The following is a 26,524-nucleotide window of genomic DNA, read 5'->3' as shown; positions in this document are numbered from 1 at the left end:
ATCCCCTGCCCTCTCCCGAAACCAGGAGTAAAAGGTTTCAAGAGCCCAGGGCTTGCTCGTGTCTTGATTTCAGTGGGAAATCATCCCTTGATTCACTTGTCCAAGCACTGACACCTCTGTGAAATCCCACCCTGGGCCTGGCACGGGGAAACCGGCAGCACAACAGCTGTTCACATACACCTCTCATGGCACGATGGAGCACAGGGATTTCTCAGCTTGTCATGTAATTGTCTGTGCCCAGACTGTCAGCCGAGCCTCTGGGGGTGGGGGGAAGCCCACTCCGTTTTGAGTGGGCTTTTTCAGATGTGGCTGAAGTGTTGTGGCTGGCACTGAACTGTCTTATAAACTCAAAGGAAGCTTCACCACATCGATTCAGGCTGAAAAATCAATGGCCCTGGATCTGTTCTGCCTGGGGAAGGATCAACAATCAGTGCTGCTCTTTGCACTACAGTCATTTGGAACCCAGAGGGAAGCGGGCTCTGGCTGTAGGAGCCCTACCTGAGAGTACACTGCGTGTGGGGGTAAGGGATGCAACAGCCTGGACTTGAGGTCAGATCTATGTGAGCTGCTCCCTGGACAGCTGGAAAGAAGCTCTGGGCTGCTTTTGGTGGGTGGGAAGCTTATTCACAGCTTTCGGGACTGTGGTAAGTGGAAGACTTCGGGTCTGGTCTCAAGAGCTGGCCTTTCTTTAAGTGCAAGACAGAGAGTTTCCACTTCCAACGTGTTTGGTTTCCACCGTGTTCGGCGTTGAGACAAAGCTCTGCGTGCGGAGTTGCTTGGCGCGGCTCCCCAGCCCGGAGGAGTGCGCCCCGGCTCCCAGCAGCGGCCTTGCCACGTGCTGCCCGAGGGGGCGGCGGGCGCTGCCCAGCCTCCCCGAGCCGTTCCCGAGGCATCGTTTCCCATTATCCCTTCTTTGGTTTTCCATGTATTTGAAGTTTGACGGCGGGGCGCAAGCCCGGCCCCGCGCACTGGGTGTCAGCCGCTGCCGGCCGCGGAGGGGGCGCGCAGCCTCCGCCGCCCGCTCGCTCCGGGGCCGGGGCCGGGGCCGGGGCCGGGGCCGGGGCCGGGGCCGGGGCCGGGGCCGGGGCCGGGGCGCGGAGCCTCCGCCCCCGCCCCGCTCGCTCCGCGCGGGCGCGTCCCCGCCCCGGGGCCGGGCGGGGCGGGCCGGCGGCGGCGGCAGGGCCGGGCGCGCTGCAGGGCTGCCCGGCCGCGGGGCCGCCATGCCCGCCAAGTCCAAGTACAACCTGGTGGACGACCGGCACGACCTCCGCATCCCCCTGCACAACGAGGACGCCTTCCAGCACGGCATCTGCTTCGAGGCCAAGGTGGGCGGCGGGCGCGGGGGAGCCGCGGGGGTCGCTGCCCGGTGCTGCACCCCGACGCTCCGGGATGCCCGGTTTTCCAGCTCTCTTTTGGCATAGCTTTCTGCTTTCCCCGGAGCCCTTCCCCTTGGCGTTGCCTGGTCTCCCCTAAACTCAGCTGCGGAGTCGGGCGAGGCTTCCCGCCTGTCCGGTAGGGATGCCCAGACTGGTGGGATGGGTCAGGCTGGAGTGGGGTCACCCTCCTGCTTCACCCCAGCATCCCTCCCTGGCCCTGCATCCCTCCAGGGCTCCGCGTGGCGTTGCTCGGGGCCGCTGGCCCCCAAAGCGGGGTCCGTGTGCATCTTCCCAGGCAGGGAGGAGCAGAGGGCTCGGCTCGGGCTGTGCTCTGCGGCTCCAGCGCTGTGGGCAGTGCCGGAGCGCCGCTGGGATGGGGCGCGGGTGGTTGGGGTCTGCAGGATGCCTCGGACCCTGGCGCTCCTCTGCTGTGAGCGGCCGGATGAACTAACTGTGTGCCGTGTGCGGTGCAGGCGGTCAGGGACACACACCCGAAATAAACGCTTGCTATTTCTCTTTATGCATATAAACCGTCCTTGCTAGTGGATTTGGCACGGAGTGCTCCTAGCTTTTCATCTTTTCTTTTCCGTTGGGACTTTTCATTCTCTCGCTCCACGTCGGCTGTGGCTTCCCGCAGGCTGGCGCTTGCCACCTCGCAGCAGGCTGGCAAAAGCCAAGCTACCAAGCAAGGCACGCTGGCCAGCAGGAAATTGGCAAGGAGCTGGCCAGGAGATTTGGAAAAGGGAAACATAAAATTCTGCCCCGTTTTCTTCTCTTGAGGAATACGGCTATCATGCTGACGGAGGTACTCAAGTGAGGTTTTCTTAGGAGAAAAGCCTGGTGTAAAACCGTTTTGAGCGGCAGGAAGGCAAGCGTCTGTCACACATTGTTGTCTTCGGAGAACATGTGCTGTCAGGGGAAGAAAATTTGGCATCTAATTGTGTGCGATGCCCTCGGGGCAAAGGCTGCGGCTCGTAGGAAGGTGTCAAAGTGCTATTTTCCGCCTTTTCTCGGGGCCGGGAGGGTTCCTCTGCAGAGGCCATCACCTGCCCGATGGCAGGCACTGTGCTGCAGAGAGCAAAGCAGTTGTTTATGGAGCAAACTTAAACCTGCCTTGCAACTATTTCCTGGGAAAGGCTGTTCAAGCTCAACTTTGCAGCCTTTTGCTCCTGGGTGATCGGAGCCGATTGCTGTTTTACTGCCAGCACCTTCTCACCCCTCACCTGCGGGGAGGCTGCAAAGCATCTCACCTTCTAAATCCTGTGTGCCTCTTCCATGCCAGCTTCGGGTGACCCGGCTTGGAGGCTGGGCAGTGGGACGGGGCGTCAGCAGCCCCTGGGTGTGCTCATGGCTCATCTCTGCTCCACGCTGCTGGTCTGGCTGCGTTAATGCAGTGCTGCATATTAGCCTTTGTTAGCTCCTCTTTCTCTTATTTGGTATCCGGTGGCACGCGCAAATGCCAAACACAATCCGTACGAAACCCAGCTTCCGAATTCCTGGGTTTCTCCAGCAGCCCTTGATGCCAGATTCAGAATGCAGATGGCTCAGGCAATTACTTTATCCTTTTATTAGATTGCTCGAGATTAATTAAATGCTTACATTCCTTTACTTCCTTTTATCCCCAAGAATCCCAAGCGCTTACACCGGCACAGCTCTTGTTACAGCCAGGCACCCAGCACGAGTCACAAAAATGTGGAACTCTGATTTAGAGCAGAACTTTGGGGGAAGATTAAACCAAAAGAATGCTTGTCTGTGATGTCGGGACTCGAGAGGCTGTCTCCTCAAATCCTCCTGGGATAGCTGATAAGTGTGGGCAGCGGGGATCCCGGTGTTACAGCTCAGCACTGGACCAGTGCTCTCTGCTCCAGCAGCCTGAGATTCCTGACGGGCTTGCTTGGGGCTCACTGCAGGGGGCTAGTGTGGGCCTGAGGCAGTGAGTGCTGATTTATTGCTTTAATTTTTAATTGTATTTTTACACTTGGACCTGCTGCTGTCTTTAAGTGGCACATGTGGTGGATGTAGTGCATGTTTTGGTCCATCAGTAGCAGCTGGCATCAGTGCTGCTGTCCTCCTTGTTCCTCTCCTGAGGGAGTCTTGGCATCCTGGGTGACTGGGTGGCCACAGGCAGTCAGAATTTGAACCTTTGTCAAGCAGAGGATGATGGACTTGGTGTGAGGCGAGCGGTGCTGTCGCTTGAGCTGTGATGCCATTGGGAGGCTTGTGCCTCTTGTCCCCACTGGAGCCACTTGCAGCCATATGTGCTGGCACAGGGTCGCCGAGTCAGAGCAAAGTGTCCCCTAAGGATTATGTTAATCCATTTTCTGGAGCTAAATCAAAAAGATGGAAAATCCCACTCCATCTTCTTAGGAACAGTAATGCATTTCACACTTTTGGATCTGTTTTCGTTGGCCACTTCTCTTGGCACCAAACCCTGCTGTATCCCAGAGATGCCTTGGTCAGGCTGCAGGGAATCAGAGGAGCTGGCTACAAGGGGAGGCAGGATGTTTGTTTTCTTCTGTGTCTTGCAGTCTGAATTGTTGATTAAAATCAAAAGCCTGGCCTCTTGGGTTAGCTGAAACGTTTGGATGAAAGAACTGGGAGCTGCAGCATGGTGCAGGGGAATGGGCAGAAACTCCCAGTTGTGCAGTGGTTTTCTGGTTAAATGAATGGGGATGTAGAGAGGAAAGACCTTCTGTTCTCCTCCACCTCCACGAGAAGGAGACGGATGTGAGCTTACTCCTTATCTTCCCAAAGCCCTGGTGCTGCAGGACAAAACCCAAGGGCCACCTTGTGCAACACCAGCAATTCTGTGTATTCAGAAATTATGACTCAAGCTACTCCCAGGCCTCCAGAGAGAGCAGCAGGCAGAGGGAATGGAGTGGGGTGGTGGAGCCTGGCACTGGACTGCCAGACCCTCATCTGCTGGAGTGCTGGCTGCTGCTGGGATTGCTCAGGGAAGTCATTATTGTCCCTCTCCTGGGAGCTGGTGCTGGGCTGGGCTGGAGTTTCCCTCCTGCTCCAGAGGTCTTGTGTTCCAGAGCCAGGTCCCACCTACTGAATGCCCATTATTTGGAAACAGCTGTTAATCCTTCAGTCCCATTAATCCCTTCACAGTGCCTTGATGTACATGGTTTCCAAAGAAGGGGCAGGTGGGTGTGAGGACCCTCTCTGCTGGTCCCCCCTGTGCAGGCAAGGGGAGAAGTGGCTGCCCAAACACATCTCAATCCTTGGTGGACCCAGTGCCTGTGGTCTGGGACTGACAGGTGCCTGGGCATCCCATGTGCTGAAACCTTCTGTTCCTGATACCAGACTTGCTCACAGGTAAGGGTGGGACTGGAAGTTCGGGAGGGTTGCTGTTCCTCTGTGCAGCAGGTGGGGTTTTTGTGTTTGGCTGGTGGGGTGGGTTTTTTTCGCTTAAGTGGTCTTGGTAACCAGGCACTTTCTCTCATTTTTGTCAGTGCTTTTCTCCGCTTCTGTGCGTGGGAAACTCAAGTTGAACTGAGCATCTGCTGCTGTCTATGTTTGGAGATGGGACATGGAGGAGACTTAAGTCTGATCCCTTATGTCCCTTCCTCTGAACCTCTCCAGCCCACCTGCCTGCCACCTTCCAGGGGCTGCGAGCGCTGGCAGGCACTGCCAGTTGCTCCAAAGCAAAATCATTTATCGGGAAAATGATTATAGCCTCAGGTGAACACTAAACAGGGAGTACATGTGTGTTTCCACTCGTGTGTATATTTTTATGTACATAGGGGCTGCAAATAACAGCACTGGAATTGAACTGAATTGCAGGCAGCCCTGATCGAGGTTTCGGTTCCCCTCCACTGCTTCAGGCTCCCTTCCCAGCAAGGGTCCCTTTCCTGGAGGGCTGGGAACCCAGAGACAGGTTGTGTGATGCTCTGCACCAGTTTGGCTGGCTGGGAGAGAGTTGGCAGCTCTCTCTGGGGGCTGTTTGTACTGGCAGCTCTGATGTGCTCTGTAGGGGCTGCTCAGCCCAGAGCAAAGCTGCAGTGAGCCTGAGCCCGGGATTGCTCGCCCCAGGCTATAAATAACCTTCCCAATTCTACAAAGGTTCTCGTCTGAAACAGTGGCATATTTCTGCCATACTTGTTTAATCGGTTCATAGGCTGCTTAGTGGAGCTCTTAGCAAAGAAAACTCCGTCTGGCTCTGGCAAAGCCGTGTGTGCCCAGGCTGTGGGTCCCAGGCACGTGGGCTCTGCAGATGCCCAGAGGTCCCACGGGAGCAGCAGCGGGGCTGGGATGCTGCCAGCCCTGCTTTCTGCAGTGCTCTGGGCTTGCACATCCCTGGTGTAGCTGGGCGGAGGTGCGCGAAGCTCAGGCCCAGTGTGGGGGCAGCCTGCCTGGGTGGGGATGGACACATGGCAAGAGGACAGTCCTGCTTCGCTGGCCTGGAAAACCTTCATCCCTCAGCACCTGCTGGGCCTGGGCCCTGCTGGCTCTGCTGCAGCGTCATCTGCAGCACAGGTGTGTCCCCTTTTCAGGTGAGCCCTGTTTTGGCTGGTGGGAGGGGAGAGTGGGTGTGGCGAGTGTCCTGGAGCCCCCAGAGCTCTGTGTTTCTGGCCCTGGAGCCTCGGGGCAGCTCCTAAGCTGGGCAAGTGCTGCTGGGACCAGCAGACTCATGGGCACTGGTGTCCTTAAGGGCTCTGCCTGCCTGCTCTGAGGTCCCTGTTGTGTCAGTGCCCATTGTCCAGCTCCGAAACACTGCCTCAGGCTCCCTGGCTGCCCGGGCTGGATGTGTTGTCCTCGGGGTGCAGAGCCCTGCTCAGGGGGGAACTGGGCAAGGCTGAGGTGCCCAGCTTGGCAGAGCACCCATCTGCTGGACTCGGAATAGAAGCCGGGGCCTTTTTCCGTTAAAGTCGGCCGGCATTGTGAATTTTCCATCCCCTTTGGCCTCTGAGCCTGCACCACCACAATCTGAGTAAACTTCCCCCTTTCCACCCGGCAAGGCAGGGTGTTCCTGAGGTGCAGGGCAGAGCATGCCAGCCCAGATCCTTGGCTCCCTGGGCTGAGGCCACGCATGGGCAACTGGAGAGCAGGAACAGTGGGACAGCCTGGGAATGGATTTCTCCCTGCTTTCCCTGACAGCAGCAGCCTGGGGAGAAACCCTTATCAGACAGACTCTAGACAGACTGGGTGTTCCCCGGGTGCTGGAGAAATAAGGAGGTTTCAGACTGGTGCCCAAGCACTTTGTCCCTTTGTGGCACAGCCACATGTGGCAGGGTCAATGTCCCAGTACCTGGTGCAGCCTCACACCACCCTGGACTCTGTAGAAATCTGGAGACCCTTGTGCCCCGCATCTGGTGTCTCCCATCTGGCTGCTGGTACCTCTGGTAACCCCTCCCTAACCCGGGGGCAGGGCCCCTTGCCCGGACAGAGCTCTCCTGGCCCTGAAGGTGGCCTGGGGCTGGCGCCAGCGTGTCCCTCCACCCTACTGCCTGCCTGCAGCTCCTGTAAAGAAGCGGTGGCTCCTCATGTGTGGCGGGGTCTCTGGCTCAGGGTGGCTCTGGAAGCTGGAAAGGGGCAGCCAGCCAATGCAGGCTCCCCTGTAAGCCAGGGATGATTCAGCCCTGACCTTTGCACGCAGTACTGGGCTGTCGGAGCAGCAGGAAGGCAGCATCTCCTCCCCAGGAAGGCTTTGGCTGCCCACCTCTGCCCACCACCGATCTCATCAACACCCCTTCCAAGGTGTCCCCTGGCAGTGATGCGATTGGCCTTCAGTTTTCCGAAAATATCTGCCACCTGCTGTCACAGAAAAAGCAACTTCTCAAGAAAAATCGTTTCTGACAGAGCAGAAAACGAGCAGTATTCAACAGCCTCGAGGAAAAATGAGAAACTGAGTGACTTGTGCAAACAGTGCTTTGGCAAAGTGCTCCCCTTTGTTTTCTGTTTAAAAAACAAATTTAGTTTTTTCCCTGGCATTTCCCAGAACTGGGCAGATCTTTTGTAAGCCGTGGGCAGAGGGTGCAGTGGTGTAGGCCGTATGCAGGGGCCCCTGTCCACCGAGAGCCTGTTTGCATGGGGAGAGGACAGCAAACAGAGTCCCTGTGGCTGCTGAGAAGCCTGATGGGTGCTGCCACCTCCCACGGCAAGGGGAGGGACTGCCCTTTGGGGCCCTGGAAGGATGGATGGACGGCTGGATCCCAACACGGGGATCAGGAGCAGCGGGGCATATGAAGGACCAAAAGCACCCTACAAAAGAGGTGCTTAGTGCTGGCATCACAGCCTTGAGCAGCGCTGGCCGTTGGCAGTGTGAGGGCTGCCTTGGTGGGGCTGCCTGGGCGCCAGGGACCCCCTTGGCTGCTCATTCACCCAGCGGGTGGCCTTTCTTCCCCTAATTGGACTGGGGAGGAGGAGGCTGCCCAGGACAGCCCGTGGGGATTTGTGGCTCCCTGATCCCACTTGGCTCTTGGGTGTGGGTAGGGGACTCCGGTTCTGTCCCTCTGTCCCTTGGCAGGGTGGTGGGGCCATGGATCTGGAGGCCATTATTTGGAAAAGCCACATCCTTTCCAAAGTACACATGTTCTCCCCCTTGGTTTGCGGGGCTTGGGGAGGGCGAGTTCTTTCACGGGTTTATTTTCTTTGTCAGCTCTTTTGCACAGCTTTATTTTCTTCCCTTTTGTCTCAGGCACCTTCCTTTCTCCTTCCTGCCTCTTTTTGCTGTGGGGTCAGCTCGCTGGCATGGATGCTGGCCTGAGCCTTGGGAGCCAGGACAATGGCCCCTGCAGTGGCTGGGACCACCGCTGTGTGCCTGGCACCTCGCTGGGGGCACGTGTGTGTTAAAGGAAGGCAAAAATCTGTGCTGGGAGTGCCCATGCTTGGGGGTCTCTGAGCTCCTGCCCTGGCAGAGAGGGAGCTCAGTCTCAGGGGTGGGGTGAATGGGAAGTATTGCACTGTGGAAGCTCTGGCTGCTTTGCTTATCCTTGTCTTTGCCTCACCTGCTTGTTCCCACACCTATTCCCATAATTGAAATTGGTGCTGTGAGTAGGAGGGCTGGAGGAGAGTGGAGCAGGAGCAGCCCTTGTTGCCTGCAAATTACTGCTGAATATGGGTGGCTTCTCAGACCATCCCCCCAGCTCGCCTGGAAAGTTGTTTAGCTGGAAGACCAACCCCCAAGTCCACATTTTGGGGGGGATATTCACCACATTGTGGAGGGTTACTCTTCTGCAGCACACTTGTCACATGTGATTTCTGCCCTGAAGGCAAAAATAATCTGGAGAGACTTTGTCCATCTGCTGAGTTGTGTGAAATGTGTAAAAAATACCTGCCTCCGGAGTGGAGGGAGAGTGGGGTGTTTTTGGAGCTGTGAGCGTGGTCATTGTGTGCAGTGAGCCCACGCTGGGGTGGATGTGCTGTGGGCTCTGGTGGGAGCACCCATGGGCTGTGGGATACAGCAGGATGCTCTGGAAACCAGGCTGGGGAGCCAAGGTGGATCCTGCAGGCTTTGTGACCCATGTCCCTCGGTTTGGGTACATGTGGACATGAGCTGAGTACAGAAAGGACAGCATCAAGACAGCCCTACTGCTGATGCTGATTCTCAGGAGGCCAATCCAAAAGGTGGTGCCTGGCCCAAGGTGGTGTCTGGTTGTGCTTGCAGGGCACCCCGGCCCTGCCAGCCTCGCACACTCAGTTGTGGCTGGGAGGTTGTGCTGAGCAGCCAGGGATGGCTGGAGTTGGCATGGCTGGAATTCCTGTGGCCATGGGAGCCAGCTCTCCTGCCCAGCTGGCACTGCCTGCCTTGTCCTTGGCCATGGCTGTGTTCTGCACCTGCCTGGCCAAGGAGAGCACAGGGGAAGGAAAGGGATTTCCAGGCAGTGACCTCATGCAGCTGGGAATTGCTGGAGGAAGATGGGCTTCCTCTGGCTGCAAAAGTTTGCTCTTCTCATATAGGATAAGAATCCTACTTCCCCAGGTGGTCCCTGGCAGAAAAGTGATGTGGGAAGGCTTAGTGGGGAAGTACAACAGGGATGTTTGCCTGGCAGAGCAGGATGAGGAAAGGCTTCTTCCTTAGGTGCTGCATGGTGACTGCAGGTTCAGGGCTCCAGCTGCCTCTGCCCTCCTCCTCAGCTCCTGCTTTTTCCTGATGGTTTCCAGGCCTTACCTCAGAAAAGGCAATGTACTGATGTCTGAGATGCCTCTCTCAGATGACCTGCCCCTTTGAAGAGGTGGCAGACTCTGTGCAGGGGATGTGACAGGGAACTGCTCGGAGCTGTGTGCTCTCAGCGGGGTGGTGAGGGGCTGGGTGTCCTGGGCTGTAATTCCCAGTTACGTAAGGCTGCCCTGCTCTGCACAGCCTGCATGGCACGTGATGGACACGCCAGCTGTTTGGGGTTATTTTTATATCCTCTCTCTGCACATCTCCTCTCCGACTGCCCCATGCTGGTCACTGGACACTGCCTCTGTGTCCCCCCAGGCAGGAGCTGCGTGTCTGGGGATGGCCTGGCTGAGCTGCCGGGTTGGCTGCAGGGTCTTAGCAAGGAGGGCTCTCAGAAACACGGGGCTCCCTGAGCTTCTGTCCCAGAGGGCCCTCTGGGACAGCTCACACGCAGAGCCCACGCGTGGTTGTGCATCCCCTGCACTGTGCCATCCCTCCTTAGCGGTGGCAATCCCAGTGCAGGGGAGCTGGAAGTCTCTCAGCGTTGCTGGGAGAGAAATAAGCCCTCTCAGCAGCCTCTGCCTGAGCACTTGTTCAGACACTTAGGCACCCATGTCGGTGCTGCTGCTGGGAACCAGCCACCTGGGCTTCCATGGTGTCAGCAGAGGTTGTGGCCGTATTCCCAGGAACACGTAGCCAGGCCTGCTGGGTTTGGTGCCCGTGCTGTGCTGCCGAGGGTTACGTCAGCCCTTGTGTCGAGATGAAGCGTGGGAGCACAGAGGGCCAGTAAATAGGCTCAAAACGCTTTTCTTCTAACTACACGTTTTTAGCGCTCAGCATTGACTCTTCATTGCTTGTCTGTTTTCTGATCCTTCTTCAGAATCTGCCCTCTTCCATTTTATTTTTAAAAAGGTTTTTGTTCCGCGTCTCTCCGTGCTGGGTCGCAGTGGCGCTGCCTTTGGTCCTCTTTGAATAGCAAAGCGGCTCCTTTATTCCGGAGGCTTGGCCTGGAGGCTCAGCATTCCTGCAAAAACAGCCACGGGTTTGGCAGGGCTGCAATTAAATAATGGAGGGCCTGTCACAGGACAGGTTGGTCTGGCTATTTTAGGGATATTCCAATATCCAGGTCTGTAATAGATGACTCACTGCAGCCAAGGGGATATTTGCTTATACCTGTGTGCTTTGATCATGGCCTAGATGAGCGAGTCCTGCTGGCCTGACAGCTGAAGTTATTTTATTGCTAGAAAAAGGGTTTTTGACTACTTGCAGTGGTGTGATGAGGGAACAGCTTCGTGGCTGGAGGCATGCAAGCATTCAGGCGCAGCAGGCAAATTGCTGCTCGTTCCCCACAAGTGACCCTGGGTTCCCTCTGTGGATACCAGTGAGGCCCTGGTGGGACCATGGGGTTTCCAGGGCTGTAGGAACTGGACTAATCTCCTTTCTTTCCTTGCAGTACATCGGGAGCCTGGATGTGCCGCGGCCAAACAGCCGCGTGGAGATCGTGACGGCCATGCGGCGCATCAGGGTGAGTGTGGCCAGGCTGCTCCTTCCCCTTCCCCATCCCAGGCCTGGCCTTCTCCTCCATCTGCACCTGCAGCTTTGTCTTGCATGAGTCCCGTCCTCCGGTGTATTCATAACTCTGTTTTTCACTGTCCCTGTCTCCTCTGCCCTCTCGGTGTCGCCTGGGCACGGTGCCCGCAGGCTGAGAGTGGCACAGAGTCCTGTTTGCAGCACGGCTGCCCCCGTGGTACCCGGGCACCCCGCGCGCCGTGGCCGCAGCCGAGCAGCAGCGGGGCTGTGTGTGCGCTCACGGCGCTGCGCTGCGGAGGCAGGGACGGGCTGGAAGGTGGATGTGGCGCCCGATGGCAACTGTAGCGTGCCCGTGGTTGGGAGCATTTCCTCATTTGTCAGTGCCAATAACAAAGTAACAACAAGTTACTTGTGCAAGAGGTTCCTTAGGGTTTTACTGCTTGTGTAAGAGGTTCAGCAGCGTGAAAATTCAGGTGCTGCCTGGATGCGGCAGCAGGTTGGTGCTAGATGGCAGTGTGCAAGGTGAAGTGCAGAATTACAAGCTCTGGGGCTGGCCAGCAGTGAGCTTGTTTCAGGGTGAGTAGGTCAGGGGGTATGATCTGGTGATGAAGTCATCTGGCTTCCCAAAGCACTTGCAGCCAGGATATGGGACACCCTTGCTGTATAATGCTTGGCCCATAGCCAAGAGAGGAGCTTTTCTTCTGCTCCCCAGCCTCTGGCCAGCACAAGTGCAAGGTGTTCAGAGGGGGCTGGGAGGGGAGCAAAGCATGCACCCCATAACTCGCTGAAAGGGGTGAAAAAGGCAGGAGCTTGACTGCTCTTCAGCAGGGGACAGCCCTTGGGGCCCAGCTGGCCCTGGGTGTGGTGTCTGCAGGCACAGGTGGTTTGGTCTGTCCTTGGGCCACAGCAAGGAGTGTGCCCTGTCCTCCAGAGATGGCTCTCCCCTGGGAATAACACCCTGAACTGGAAGGGCCTGAAGGCACTTGCAGGGACATTGGGTAAGGGATGAGCTGTCTTTCTGCTGGTCTCATGGGATCACATAAGCACCAAAGCTGCTCCTGTCGCTCAGCAGCTGCACCAGAGCTCTGCTCCTCTCAACCCCTCATGCAGACTCTTGCTATAATCTCATGTTCTCTTTCACCAGAGGAGGAGAAGAGGATCGTATCCCAAGATAAGGAGTATCACAGTTAAAGGACAGACATTTTGAGGCTCTTCTAGTTCAAACTTTCAGGCTGTAAATAGTTTGTGGCCTTTACTCAACATCTTTCCTACCTGCTCTCCTGTCCTCTCCTTGGGGGTTAATGTTGTGACTGGGGCATGAGATGGGAAGGCCTTTATGGCATTAAGTTTGCTCACCTTGTGTCCAGACAGTTTGGGACAGAACAACTATTATGTCATCAAGAGCTCTCATAAGCAGCAGTTTCCTTCGTTGCCTTTCAAGATAAGACTTTTGAACAAATGCACCTCCAGCCCCAAAATCACAGAATTCCACCTTGGTGTGGAAGGACTGGCACAACTTCAAGGGTTTAAGTAAACCCTGGGGGAAAAATAAGAACACCAGAATGTCCTTGTTGACCAGTATAAATAAACTTAAGCACAGTCTAGAAATTTCATAGGTACAGCTCTGAGTGGCAGTGAAAGGACACAGAATAGGGTAAAATAATGGTTTCTCGTGCTGAATGATGTGTTTGAAGCATGTGCTCAGGCTTTCTTTACCTAGTGTAAGACAGGAGAGATGCAAGTCATGAAAGGCAATGACTTTGCAGATCAGATCTGCCAGAGATACTTCGAATGTCTGTTTATTTGTCAGGGGGTGCTTTTTGTGAGTGGGATGCCAGGATGGTTGGATGGATGGCTGTCTACATGCAAAGCCCTCCCCTGGTGTGCTGTGCTTTGCCATGGCTGTGTGCCTGGCAGCAGGAGAGACCACAGCATTGCTGAGGACAGTTGTGGCCAGGCTGGGTGCCGGGGGCTCCTTTCAGTTTGGCTGGAGCTGAAGTAATGCATGTTCTCCTTACAGAGCACAGCTACCCTTCGGCTTTAAGGCATAAAAGAATCCCATAATACTGGCATGGGGAAACCAGAGGAAGAAAAAAGTTTATTTAGGCACAGAAAGCAAGCAGTGGGAGATCAAGTGCAAGCAGCAGCAGTTTTGTGTGTAGGGTGTGAAGCAGCTGCTGACCCTGAGGTTTGTGTGGTTTTTAATGCAGTCCCTGGTTTAGGGGCAAGGTGCTCTGTCTCAGTTTGTTGCAAGTTCGTCACTGCTGATGAAGGTGGGGGACCCTCACCATCCCCTCTGCTGCCTCAACTCCCCTTTCTCATTGCTGCCTTCGCCATAGCTGCTCTCTGGGCTTTGCCTCTATTTACTAAGCGATTTAAAGAATGACCCTGCAAAGAAGTGAGGATGCTGTCTGCCCAAGAGTGGGGATCCCAATGGGGAGAATGCCCTGGAAGCCCCCTGTGACTGCCTGTGCTGGTCTGGGAGCAGGGAGGGGCTGGGACAGCAGCAGCACTGCCTTCCTTCTACTCCCCCACACTGGGGCCTGGCGAGTGCTGGCTTCCTGTTTAGATGGAGACCTGACCCTCTGGGGGCACAGAGGAGGACAGTGCATAGCTGACATTGCTGGGATGCCTGTCCCAGGCAGGCCCACCCTGCAGAGCAGAGCCATGGCTGTGGGCAGGACAGCTCCACCTGAGCAAGAGGGGTAGGTTAAGCCCAAAGCTGGGCTTAACCTTTTGTGGGTCAGGGGTGAGAGGAACTTTAAACAGGGGGTTTGTGTTGCAGACCACCCCCACGGATGCCATCCCCTTCTCCCCATTGCTGAAGGGCTGGTGATGCCATGGCCGTCCTCATGGTCCTGGCCGGAGGGAGTTTCTGTCCAGAAGCAGGAGAATGTGGAGAATTCCCGGGATTCTCACAGCTCAGGATGAGGAGGGAAGGGGAGGTGCTCAGCTGACTGTCTCTGCTTTTCCTTCCTGCATGGGCTGGGCTTGCTGGGAACACAGCCCTCTCTGCACTGCACCTTGGTGTAAATCCCTGACCCTGAAATGACTCGGTGGAATGGGACATTAGCCATGCTGAAGGTGCACTTGGAGAGCAATTTTGTGAGCATCTGCTGCAGCTTTCTTCCAAACCCTACATGTGTCCTGCAGACAGGTATGTCTGCATACATATCTGTATGTGGCCATGTTATGTATGGGCACATACATAATAAATACAGTAGACCAGGGCTTGTTTCCTGGGCAAGCAGGGGGGCTTCTGTTGGTACAACTGGCTCCTGTCTCCTGCTCACCCCAAACAGGGTGACACAGTCCACGTTGCTTCATGCCCTGAACTGCTGGAGTAGGTTGGCTTTCCAAATGCCCCTTGGCTCCCCTGGATGCAAGATACAAGGAACTGATCTGTAAGTCCAGGAAGTCACCTGAGCATCCAGAAATCCCAAACCAAGAGTGGTGTGTCTTCCCAACCCTAAGGATTATGAGCTGTTGCAGATTTCAGTTGAAAGTACCTGAGCAGGTGGCAAGATATCTTTTTCCTTCCCCTCCCGTCCCAGTGAGCTCATGGGCCCTAAAGGACAATAACAACTGTATATTTTTTGCATTGTCATGATGTAAATTCATGCAAGTGCCTTCCTCTCCATGCCCCTGGCATGTCTCCAGGGCAGCCAGTGCTGCCTGGCTGGGGCTTGGTGCTGTGGTTCTAGAGAATTTGGAATCAGCCCTTTTGGATTGCCAAGTGCAGCTTTGATCCAGGTTTTCTTTGGAGCCAGAAAGGATGAGAACCTATATAGGCATTTCTTAAAAACCGTGGAAGTCTTCTGCAAGGCTGTTTCTGGAAAGTGTCCAGCTGAGTTTTGCAGGCTGAAAACAGGGAGGCATTCCAAGCACTTGAAAATCTTTCTTCTCTACACCTCCTACTCTGTCAGGTACATCTGATTTTGTGGGACTTCTGCTGCTTTGCGTAGCTGAGCTCAATTTTAGCGAATTGGCACAATTGCTGAATTTCTACAAGCTTGTGTAAAGCAAGATTTCACATCCTCTGCAGGCCACAGGTGCAGATGGACTGGTGTAAAAATTGATGTGTGTAGCCAGTTACTGGTGTAGAGCTCCTGGTGTAACTCTGAGCTCATTTAATTAGAATATTTCTCAGCTATCCCTGCTCCTGCCATGGTGAGTTTTTAAAAGCATGAGGCCATTTACAGTGATGCCTTCCTTTTTTTTTTTTTTTCTTCTTTTCTCTCCCTGTCTCTCTTCTGCAAAAAGGAGCAGGATTTGGGAGCAAGCTGGCCCTGCATGCCTGGGGCAGCCCACCTCTGTCTGTCTGTGAGGACCAGCACAGTGGGAAGTGGGCTGGCCAGGAGATGCTCAGGTTTTGGCCATCTGAAGAGCACAGCCTGCTTCCTGCCAAGTCATGGCACTTGGTGCAAGGTGAATTATTGACAAGCTAATGACTTGATGTGGTTATCCAAGATGAACAAGATTATGTTGTATTAGATCTGGGAGGAACTGAAAGGATGTCTGTAATAATTTCAGTTGCTCTTGCAGTGCTCTGACAGGCACAGTAAAGGGGTGAAGCCTTCTGGGCATGCTTGTATTTCTCCTGGCATCACCAGTGTCATCATGAAATAATGGCTGGTGTGGTATTGCTACCAGCATGGCGTGAAATAGGCCAGGGTCTCATCCTGTGGTTAGTATTTAATCAAAAAGCTAGTTAAATTAGTACCCAGATTGATTGGAGCAGCCTTTTGGCCAAGACTGCCCATGTTTCAGGAGAGTTGGCCAAAGCGTGGTGACTCTGCCTGCCTTTGTGCCATGGCCAGGGCAGGGCGAGTGCTTTCCAGTGGAGCTGTGGGCTCCAGTGGAGCAGTGAGTAGTGAGTTACAATGCACACACAGTAAAATGAGGAGGTCAGGGAGGTAAATGACTCTGTGTGGCAGAAGACAGGCATCTGGCCTGTTGAAGAGGTGGAAGTGTGAGCCATTAATGCTGGAAAGCAAGGCCTGAGCCCTGGGGTAAGGCAGCGAGGGATGGAGCATGGGACACTGCTTGCTGGAGATGCTTTGGAAAGGCACCGAGGGCACTGAGACAGCAAGCCCTGCCTGTGTGGCTGTCTCCTGAGCGTGCTGGCTCATGCAGGAATGACTGGGCTCAGCCAGACATGTGACCCCATGGGTGCTGAGGACATGAGGAACAGGCATGCTCCTGGCCCCTGCTAGCTGCCTGCATAAATTAGTCGTGATAAGCTTATCGCCTTTCAGCTTCCAGCAATGTCCAAGAGTTCTCTGCCAAACCTGCGACAGCAGCGTGTCCCTCGTGGCCAGGCCCCAAAATAGGGTGGGGTGGCCAGGCTGGGGCAGGAAAGAGCAGGGGGTTCCCAGCTGGATGGACAGCATGGTCGTGGAGCCAGTGAAGATGAAGGAAACCGTAACCAGGTGAGGCGGCGTGGTTTGGGAAAGCTCCTGAGCCAGGAGGCGCAGCCATGTGTGGTCTTCCTGCATGTCCTGCGTCCTGGAGGAGCTCAGCTCTTCTGCCAGGGCTCTGGCAGGACTCATCGGCTGGCACTGGGCGTGCCAGCACAGGCAGCAGTGTTCCTGGTGGGTGATGCTGGCCTGGAGCCAGCCCAGTGCCTTGGAGAGGACTGGAAGCCAAGTAGGCACCAAGCCCAGGGCAGGACTGGATCTGCTGGCAAAAAGCTGGGAGGCAGCAGTGCCTTCTGTCCTCTCTGGCCTGTCACACATCCTTGCCCTCCGTGTGCTTGGGCTGGACTCTGCTCCTTCTCCGGGAGCCTGGGGTGTCTCCCTGTGATTCATCTCCCTCTCTGCCTGGGGGCTTTTCCCTCCGTGCTCCCACTGAATCACTTTGCTGCCTTGCCATGCCACTGTCTGAGCCATCAGCAAACGTCCACAGGGAGCTCAGGGGAGAGGTGGGGGATGGTGTCTGCCAGCCTCCCTGATCGTGGCAGAGGGCAGACCTCTGCTGTCACTCCTTCCCAGCTAGGGAATGCTCTGCTGGCTCCCACCCCTCTCTAAGTTCATGGCCAGCATGTAAAGCCATTACACCAACGCCCATCCTCTGTGTGTCCTTGTGCTTCCTCCTCTTCCTCCTGCTTCCCACTCGTTCTTCCCCCGAAATGGTCCTTCCAGCATGTTTGAAGGACTGCTCTGGTGGGTTGCACTAGCTGTGGGGCACAGCATGCAGGCCAGGTAGCCCTGGCTTTCCTGGCTCCTGCCTGTGTTGCACAGATGGTTCTGGCAGGGCAGCAGGCTGAGCCCAGTGTCAGGGCTCAGCTGCACAAGAAGCAGGGGAATGTGGAGCTGCAAACCCTGCTCCTGGAGCCCAGGCACACGTGGAGTCTGTGGGACTGCAGATGCCACGGGAGCTGCCAATGGGGCTCTCCTGCTCCGGCTTTTCCTCTTGCCTAGAAAGAAAGGATTTGTTGCACGCTCTGCTTCCCAGGCATGAATGGATTCAAGGTGTCGAGGTGAGGTCTGCAGCTTGTTCTGGGAGATGTGGGGTCGTGTTAGCACTGGTGATTGCTGTTTCTGAGGGTTCGAAGAGTTCCTACTCCTCATCCTTGGATAGCCTTCTGCAAGATGACAGAGCTTCCTTTGATGGGCTGAGCCTCAGGCTTGCATAAACCTCTGCTGAAGGTGTTGTTACTGTGGGAAAGGGCTGTGTTCAGTGTCACTACCTGCCACACACCCAGCTCAGTGCACAGCAGCCCCACCACTGTCACCAAGAGGGGACAGTCTCTACTGCTGCTGGCAGGTTGCTGGTGACGATAGCCATCTGCACTTCCCTTTGCATTTTGGAGTAAATTTCTAACAGTGCCTAGGAATAAGCTCCTGGCTACCTGAGAGGCTGTTGATAAGAAAAAATAGGTTTGAGAGAGGTGTGCTGAGGTTTGGCTGATTTCAGGCTCTCCCTGAGTTTGTCTCTCCTCTCACCCTTGGCATTGCTTTTATTTGGAGGTTTTTTCCCTTCTTATTTACTACAACATGGAATTTCCATGTTTTTTTTAATAAATCAGTGCTTTCATCAATTTTCTGCCGTCATGGCAATATTTTACTCTTGGGATGGAATGGGACCAAATGCTCCCAGGTGCTGAGTGCTGATGCTGCTTGGGCCTGAGCAGGGGAGATGCAGGCAGCCGTATTCTGGGCAGCCAGATCTTCCAGCCGGGCTTGAGTGTGTCCAGAGACAATAGCTCACTCGTGCTCCATGGCTAAAGGGAGAAATAACCTCCGAAAAAGAGACCAAAGAGTTACTAAAGCTCACAAGCAGGAGTCAAGCAATATTTGGTATCCATTTTATGGGTGAGAACCTAAGATGCAGGGAGGCTGTGACTTGTCAGACACCTTCAGAGGGAGACATCTCTGTGCAGGGAACCGGGCTGAATTAAAGTCAAACCAAACTGAAGTCAGCTTTGAATGCCACTCTTGTGTATGATCCTTTCTGCTCTTGTGCTTCCCTGCTGCTCCTCAAAGGACAAGGACCCTTTAATTTAATCTGTTGTGGTGTTCTTTGCTGCATCACCTCAGAAGAGAGACAAAAGCCTGGGGCTGCAGCCTTCCAAAAAAATGCCACATGCCCCAGTTTCTTCCCTGCTAAAATTAATTCTTGGTGGTTTTGGCTTGGTGCAGCAGGAAGGTGTTCCAAGGGACGCTGTGCCCCGGGGAGGCGCAGAGTCAGAGCCTGCCCCGCTTCCTGCAGCAAGGTGAGAGGGATTTTGGGTGTCACTGCAGCAAGCTGAGAGGGATTTTGGGTGTCACGGGTGTTCCTGCCCTGGGCGGGAGCAGAGGAAAGCAGCTGGTTAAAAGGAGAGGTTGCAAAATCTATTGTGTGAGCTGGTCTGTGGAATGGGAGTTTAATCAGGGAGTGGGAGGAAAGGATGTATCTATTCTGGAGCAGCAGTGGAGCAAGCACTGCCCAGAACAAGGGAAAGGAGCCAAGCACTCTTTCCATCCCAGCAGAGGAGGCTGGAGCCTACAGAGCATGCTGAAATCCCTGGACATTCCCTGCCTCCTCCTGCCTGCTCCTTATCACCTCACAGGGCTGCTGCTGCTCCACGTGGCACTGTGGCCGTGGCTACGCCGGTGTCTCTGCAGACCATAGTTGGTAGGTGATCTGCTTCAACTGGGATTTTTGGAAGGCACAGACTTTCCCATCTGGAGTAAAGTGTACCCAGGGCAAAGACTCTAGACAAAGAATTTTCAGAGTAGAAAATGTTTCCTTCTGAGCCAGTCTTCCCTGATGCAGCACGAGGATCCCAGTGATTCTTAATTTGTCGCTTGCTTGTCAGCAGTGGGAATGTAACGTGATAGGGAAAAATCCCCAACCAAACCAGTTCCCCATGTAATGGGCTTGTATATGGAAACTGCTGATCTGTTCCAGCAGAAGCTGCAGAAGCCAGCCTGAAGTGTGTATTTGCCACAGGAAACTTCAGATGAGATGGCTAAATTTCAGCTTAATTCTTTAAGAGGAAACAGCCAGACCTCTGATGTTTGAGTGTTGTTGTTGGATTGCAGTAGTGATATGCATCTGAGAGAGCCATCTCTTTCTTTTTGTCTCCAAGGCCTTCAGTTTTGTTTTAGCATTTTGCTCCAATGACATTTTCTTATTCCCTCTTAACATGATGGATGGGACTGGTCTGGACTCCTTCAAACATTCCCTGATCCTTGGGAACTTGGGGGACGTGTGTGTATTTCCAGCACAAAAAGCACATCTGTGCTGACCTCTAGTTACGTGCTAAGAAATGCACATTATCTAAAAGGAGAAGAGAAATCCAGAATAATTGGCCAAAGCAGTTGGTGAGTGTGACTTGGGGTGCAGGTCCCTTTGAGCTCTCTGTGAAAAAGACCTGTCTTTCTGTGGTTTGAGTTGATCCAACTCCTAGCTGGCTGATTTTGTGCATTTGCTTAAAGTCAGAGCCTTTGATGTGAGGAAGCTCTTCCCAAGTCCCAAGTCTGGGCTGCGGAGAAGTGCCCACCGAGCCTGCTCTGTGGATAAGCCAAATACGGAGAATTTGTTTTAACCTCTGGGATGTAGGGGTCTGGGGAAACTGCCTCATGTTCTTGTTGATTTTTTTCTGAACTGTTTTCTGTTTCTTCTTTGAAGCCTACGATAAAGCAGAGGATGTTCTGTATGAATGGATTGTATTGGTAGTGATTTCAGTGGTGCCATGGTTTGAGATAATGTCACCTTTCTGTTTTGCTGCACATTGCCCAGGACCACGTGTCTTCATAGTGCCCTTTGAACTAGGATGACACCTTGCAATGCCTCCAGGGTCTTTTTAGGATACATTTCTGCATCTTGGCAGATGCAGCTTCTGTTCCTTTTTCCTGTGAGAGGCTGCTTGGCCAATGCCATATAAAATCATCCTGAAATTAGTAGATGCCAGATTCCTGTACACTTGGCCTGGATAGCAAATACTCTTTTTTTTTTTTTTTCCAGCCCTGCATAGATGTGAGCATTGCTGTGCTCTCCTCACTGGGGCTTCCTGGAAGCACAGTGGCATTCTGTCCTATGTTTCTCATTGCTTCATCTGGGGCTCTGCTGCTGAGGTGGATTTCAAAACCTCATTTCTAACTCCACCTAAAACCTTGATACTTTTATTACTTGGACATTTTTTCTGTGATTCTGTCTAATTCACTCTAAAGGACATTATTCTTGTTGCCTTTAACATGTAGAATTTGGTGAATGGGTTTTAATACCTGCATTAGTTATTGTGAAGGAACTGTGAAGCAAGAGTGATATGAATAATTGCCTCTTTTCTCCTGTTACAACCCAGAAACATTGTTGAGCACTGCCAGCATCTTAAGAGCCCCACAGGGCTGGCTTGTTTCTGATGCACCAAGCGTTTAATGCTGCTGCTCATTCATTCTTTATGAATTGTCTGAATTTCATAATTGCTGATTTAGTTACAGTATTACCAGCCTGCCTTCCTTGGCGTGTCACTGCTTCTCTGCCTGGCTATTCTCATTTGCCTTCTCAACTGATCTTACTCAAGCTTTTTATGCAACAGTGGGAGAGCAGCTCTGTGGTGAGCAGTAAAACAGAATACCAAAATAAATCCTGTATTTCACAACTTGGGGCATAAATATCACCATGCTGCGATTTGGCTCGCTTTGCTGAGCTGACACCTTTCTGAAGTGCTGTGTGGGTATCTTCTTAGGCTGCCCCTTGCTTTGTCACCTGCCCTCAGGGTAGATTTGGGGTGACTTTGTGCTCCTCTGCGGTATCAGCCCACGTGGGCAAGGATTACCTCAGCTGCCGTGAGGCAGGGTCTGTCTTTGAAAGGATGCATTTGGGGGAGAGAGCTAATTTTGAACACAGGAATTCTGTTTTCCTTCTCAGATGGAGGGAGGAGCTGGGCTGGACATTGCCAGTACTACTTGGTCCTGGGGTCCTCTGAGGCATCAGGACTGGCTGGTGCCAGAGAGGGACAGGAGTTTATCAGGGGTTACTGTAAAGGGGCATGACTGAACTGCTGCAAATGGCAGTGCTGCTCTTTAAGCCAAGCTTGTTCCAGCACAGGGGTTCAAACCCACTCTGGGCTGGAAAAACAGAAGCCATTTCCAGGCTCTTGTAGTTCCTCACCTTCTTCAAAGGGTGGTTGCGCCAAAGAGCTTGTGCTGCCTCTGCCTGCATAGGTCAAACCAATGCATGTCTAATTAAAAATACCACAAATTCCAGTCAGATGCGGGCTTTCCAAGGAATGCACTTCTGCTTATTCTAGCAGCAGGTGGTAAATATTAAAACGTGCACAGCTCATTTCTTGTGTTCTCCCTCCGGGGCTGTGAAAAGCAGTGCGAGAGCAGTGCCTGCAGATGCACACAGAGCCCGTCCTTGTTTGCCTGGGCTGCAGGAAGCAGCTCAGAGCCCGGCTGTTATTTCTGTAACCAGTTTGACCAGTATCCCACACGCACCCACATACCGGTCCTTCGCACCCTGGCGTGGTCACCAGAGATGGCAGCATGTGAAGGCAGGGAAGAGCTTGCCACCTCCCACGCGGGTCCAGCCCATGCTGTTGTCACTTCCTTGGATTTCTGAAAGGAGATTGGAGATGTTTCCAAGGCTGGGGTACAGTGTGTTGCAGGGTCTCCACCGACCTTCATGCCTGGCTGAGAGGTGCTGTTTTTCCCAGTCTGTAAGCACTGCTCCCACTCAGAGTTGTCACTGAATTTCTCCTCCCAGGCTGGAGGAGAAATTATATGGCTAGGCTGGAGTCCCCAGCTTTCTTTCATAAGCTTGGTATTAGTCAAGCCCCATGGAGTGAACAGTAACACTTGCACAAGGACCTTGGTGGCTTTGGTGAGCAGGTGGTGGAACTGGGATGTAGCTGGGAAGTGTGCTTCTGCTCCAGGACCTGCATCCCTCATGACACAGTGCTGCTGCTGACTCCCCCGTGGGCTTCCGTGGCACACAGCAAGCTGCTGGTGTGCCTCAGGCCTCCTTTGAACCTCTGATTTAAGGGTGTTTAAAAAAAAAATGCACAGAGAGGTGTGGAATGCCTGAGGTATGAAATCTTGCAAATGGAAGTCTTCAAAAGAAGGAGTTAGCATAAGTTGTTGCCTGTTAACTTTCTCCATTTAACCCTGTGACTGATATTGATTTAATTCTTACCAGTTCTGATTTCTCTGAGCTTCCTGTGAAGCTGCTTCTCCTGCAGATGGCTCGTGAGTGTGTCCCAGTTTGCCACCTCAACTTGTGAAATTCGGAGGTAGTGAGGGGAGGCTGGAGGAAGCGGATGGAGGCAGCTCTCTGGGAGGAAATAGCAAACTGAGCAGAAGGCAATTATTATGAAGCATTTGATGTTATTGGAAAACATATTTTGTGTGATAGATGGGTATGCTGCAATCCTGGGGTAGTTTTGAAGCAGCAACCTTAACTTCGCTCTACTGCTCTCACAACACGGGTATTTTTAGCCTAATTCCCATTTATAACCATCAGTACACACAACCATTGCAGACGGTTACCAAAATTAAACCTGAAGTTGGATGGGAAAATAGGCACTGACCTTGTCAATGCAAACCAAAATCACATCTATTTCAGACAAACACATGTACCTCAGAGCTGCATTTCCCATATGTGCAAATGCAAACTCCAAGGAACTGTGGAAGAGTTTTAAAAAGCATCATTAAGCCCAAGAACAAGCATCCAGTTCTTCATTATTCTTCCCCACTTCCAAATTACCGTGGCATTAAATTTAAGTCCAGCTCATGCCAAAACCACCAGCAGTGGGGTGTAGGCAGGAGGACAGGGGAAATTTAATCCTGAGGAATAGTTTAAACCCAAACTATCACAATAGCAGAGGTGTCCAGCATGTTTGGCCATGCAGTCTGCCAATGGAATGGCTGAGAACCTTCATCCTGGCCCCAGATATCTCCATGTTTCTGTGCCCCACAGTGGGACCCATCTCTGCTCCAAGTGTGAGTGCCGTAGGCTGGTTTTGTCCTCAGATTTGGTGGCAGGAGCAGGGAGCCCAAGCAAAATGACCACACTGAGGAGATCCCCAAATTTCCCTGTTTTTCTTATCTTTTTGTATCCCAGCTCCTGGAGGGAGCAGGGAGGTGCTGCTGGCATCCCATGGCAAGCACCCTGCTCATGTGTGGAGCATGGGCATAGTCGTGGCCAGATTTACAGATGCTCAGAGGAATTGGGGTGCAATGGGATCCCGCAGTGAAGGGCATGGGAGTCCTCAGACACAGGCAGCAGCGCAGCACTTTGGTAGGATGGCTCTTAGCAGTGTTTTAAAAATGGCTTTCATTCTGTTTATTGCTGATCACATTAGTAGGCTAAGCAGGTATTTCAGTGTGCTCCCCTTCAACAAGCCTGAGTCCCCTGAGGGCATAAAGTGCAGCCCAGAGCAGCGGACTGTCAGGTACTCTGGAGCCTTGTTCAGAAATGTCTTTTGGATGAAGCTGTCTGCCCTCCTGGGAGGTGCCCTGCTTTCCAGCCATTTCATCCCCTCACACCTGCTGCTGCTTCCCCAGCAGGGCTGGAGGAGCCATGGGCAGGCTGGCAGGTGCCTTTCTGTTCTGGGGGCAGCAGGCTGCAGCAGCAGGGAGTGATGGATGCTGCATGGCTGGGGACCCTCTGGCAGGACTCTGGCTCTCTGCCGTCCTACCCTTCTGACCCTGGGCTCTGGGCAGAGCCAGTGCTGCCTCTGCTCCCTGCCCAGCTGGCTGCTGGACACCACACAGTATTACACTCGCATGGTTGTGACTCTTACGACCTGCGAGACTGCTTCTGGCCAGGTTAGATCCGTCTGCTACTTTTTAAATCCAAAGCTGTATCTAAAATCATTCCCTTCTCTCCAGTGTTGTTTTCTTTCAGTTATCTGAAAGGCACACTTCTCCTCCAGTTAACCAGAAGGAAAAAGGAAGGCAAGAGGTGTTCTGGCTGCAGTCTGCTCCTGGTGCTTTGGCAGGACCCTGGCACCGAGCTTGGGCTGTTGGTTACCACACCAAGGGCTCGAGGGAAGCTGGTGCTGCTTTCCTGCTCCTCTTGCTTTCCCTGCCCAACCCCAGGGTGGCTTGGCACCCCTAGCCAGGATAAAAGGGCCTTTTCCTCGCAGGTTCCTGTTCCCACACAGCCCACCAGTGGCTTCTGAGTCATTCCAGGGCACTGGGGCTGCTGCCATTTCTTTGTGTGGTTCAGTAAAGCGAAATCCTCCTGCCCTGTGCGGAGCTGTGTTTGCCGTTCCTCCCAATTATGGCTGTTAGGATCCCAGCAAGGTTTCTCAGGCTTCCCTCCTGGGCAGCTCCTGGACGGTTCTGAGGTTGCTGTCATTCCCATGTTTTCAGCAGCAGGAATTGTGAGGCATGTGCCTCCCCCAGCCGTTAATTCCTGGCGCTGTGGAGCCCGTGCCCATTGAACTCGATCCTGGCTGTCATTTTGTAATGAGTTAATTCTTCATCAAGAGCACAGCACCGCTCCTCCCCCCGAGTGCTGGGAAAGCAGCGCTGGTCCGGCACGTCTGTCATTAGCCCGGGCTGACCTGGGGTTAAAATCTAACTCGGGAGGTATTTTATTAGCTGTTCTGTGAGCTGCTGTGGCAGCCAGCTGCAGGAGGAGCTGGGGGGCAGGCCAGGGGCAGAGGAGCTCGGAGCTGAGGATGCTCCCAGCAGGTCCTGCCCAGCCAGCCCCCTGCATTCGGCACAGCCGCCTCAGGGGGACCCGGCTTCGCTCACAGCTCCGTGTCCTCTCTGCATAAACACGCAGAGGTACAGCCTTCTGGCAGAAATTACATCCTCTTCTGTGCTCTTTCTTATGGCCGATTTTCATCTCCTGCCTCCCAGGCTAGCAGAGCAGCATTGAGTTTTGTGGCAATTACTTTTTCCCTGTTAACTGAATTCTCAAAACACTGTTCTCTCCCCAGTACAAGGTACAAGCTTGTAACCTTTTTCCTTTTTTTGTGTGTGTTTTTTGTGGTTTTTTTTTTCTTTTTTTTTTTTTTTTTTGTTTTTTTGAGGAGGGGGTTAGAGGGTGTATGAGAACAGGGGCAGCTTGATGCACTTAGAGCAACTTCCTTTAAAAAATACTCTGTTTATTTGTATTCTCTTGCCACAATGTGACCATAAAGCATTCGTGATACATTCCCTTACTTACAGACAGTGCTAGTGGGCAGACTTAAATTGTCTTTGAAGGAGCACCTCCCTGCTCCCTCCAGGAGCTGGGATACAAAAAGATAAGAAAAACAGGGAAATTTGGGGATCTCCTCAGTGTGGTCATTTTGCTTGGGCTCCCTGCTCCTGCCACCAAATCTGAGGACAAATTTATTTGTATTCTCCTGCCACAATGTGACCATAAAGCATTCCTGATACATTCCCTTACTTACAGACAGTGCTAGTGGGCAGACTTAAATTGTACCTGAGGCAGTTTTAGATGGGCTGGAATCAAATGAGGGCATTTTTATTCAGGTTAACATTTTTCAGATGCTTGTGAATGTGGGGGGATGATGGATCTAGAAAGACATCATCTCTCCTCCTCAGAGTCTGAGTTGCCTGACCTTGCGTGCAGTGTGTGGTTACAAGTTTTCTCACACTTCTGCTGTGTGGACTCAGCCCGATAAGGATGGGTAGCATCTTTCTAGGGATGCTGAGTTTTCCCTGCTTTTCACACATACCCATCGCTCTCGGATTCATACATAACTTTACTCCAAGCTGACAAGGTTACATGTGCTCTCTATTAAGCAACATATGTTAACTCAGTTCTCCAGAAAGGGCAATTTTAATACTCTGCCAGTAGGAGTGCGTTGCGCAATGATGCATACACCAGCTGGCTTCTTTTCCTTCCAAAGTTCTTTGAATACTCAACTCTGCACAAAAGACAGATGTTGAAAATAGACTCCCACTAACCTGAGGTCAATGGGAAGGCTCCTGTGCTCTGATGGAGTAGATGTTTCTCTTCCATTTGAAAAGATGAATGTGTTTTTTTTTGTGAGCGGGGTAAAATTAAGGGATAATCTTTGTTCACTTGGTTGGATTTTTTGAGTGATCTTGTA

General features: G+C 53.2%; 1 protein-coding gene across 6 annotated transcripts in view; it reads left to right on the top strand.

Moving 5' to 3' along the window:
• The first annotated feature begins 1,103 nt into the window (after positions 1-1,103).
• NOS1AP (nitric oxide synthase 1 adaptor protein) overlaps positions 1,104-26,524 on the top strand; it is a 41,247-nt gene continuing 15,826 nt past the window's right edge. The window contains exons 1-2 of one of the 6 annotated variants that reach the window (XM_068199213.1): positions 1,104-1,325; positions 10,940-11,011. In XM_068199213.1, the coding sequence (XP_068055314.1) occupies positions 1,221-1,325; positions 10,940-11,011 (177 nt within the window). In that variant the 5' untranslated portion in view covers positions 1,104-1,220. Of the gene's footprint in view, positions 1,326-10,939; positions 11,012-20,442; positions 20,580-26,524 lie in introns of those variants that run through there. The other 5 variants (XM_068199212.1, XM_068199214.1, XM_068199217.1 and 2 more) reach the window with 5 other exon arrangements.

This window comes from Anomalospiza imberbis, chromosome 9, assembly GCF_031753505.1.
Source record: "Anomalospiza imberbis isolate Cuckoo-Finch-1a 21T00152 chromosome 9, ASM3175350v1, whole genome shotgun sequence".
NCBI lineage: Eukaryota > Metazoa > Chordata > Aves > Passeriformes > Viduidae > Anomalospiza > Anomalospiza imberbis.
Note: the sequence above shows the minus strand (reverse complement) of the source record. Positions and strands in the feature narration are given on the sequence as shown.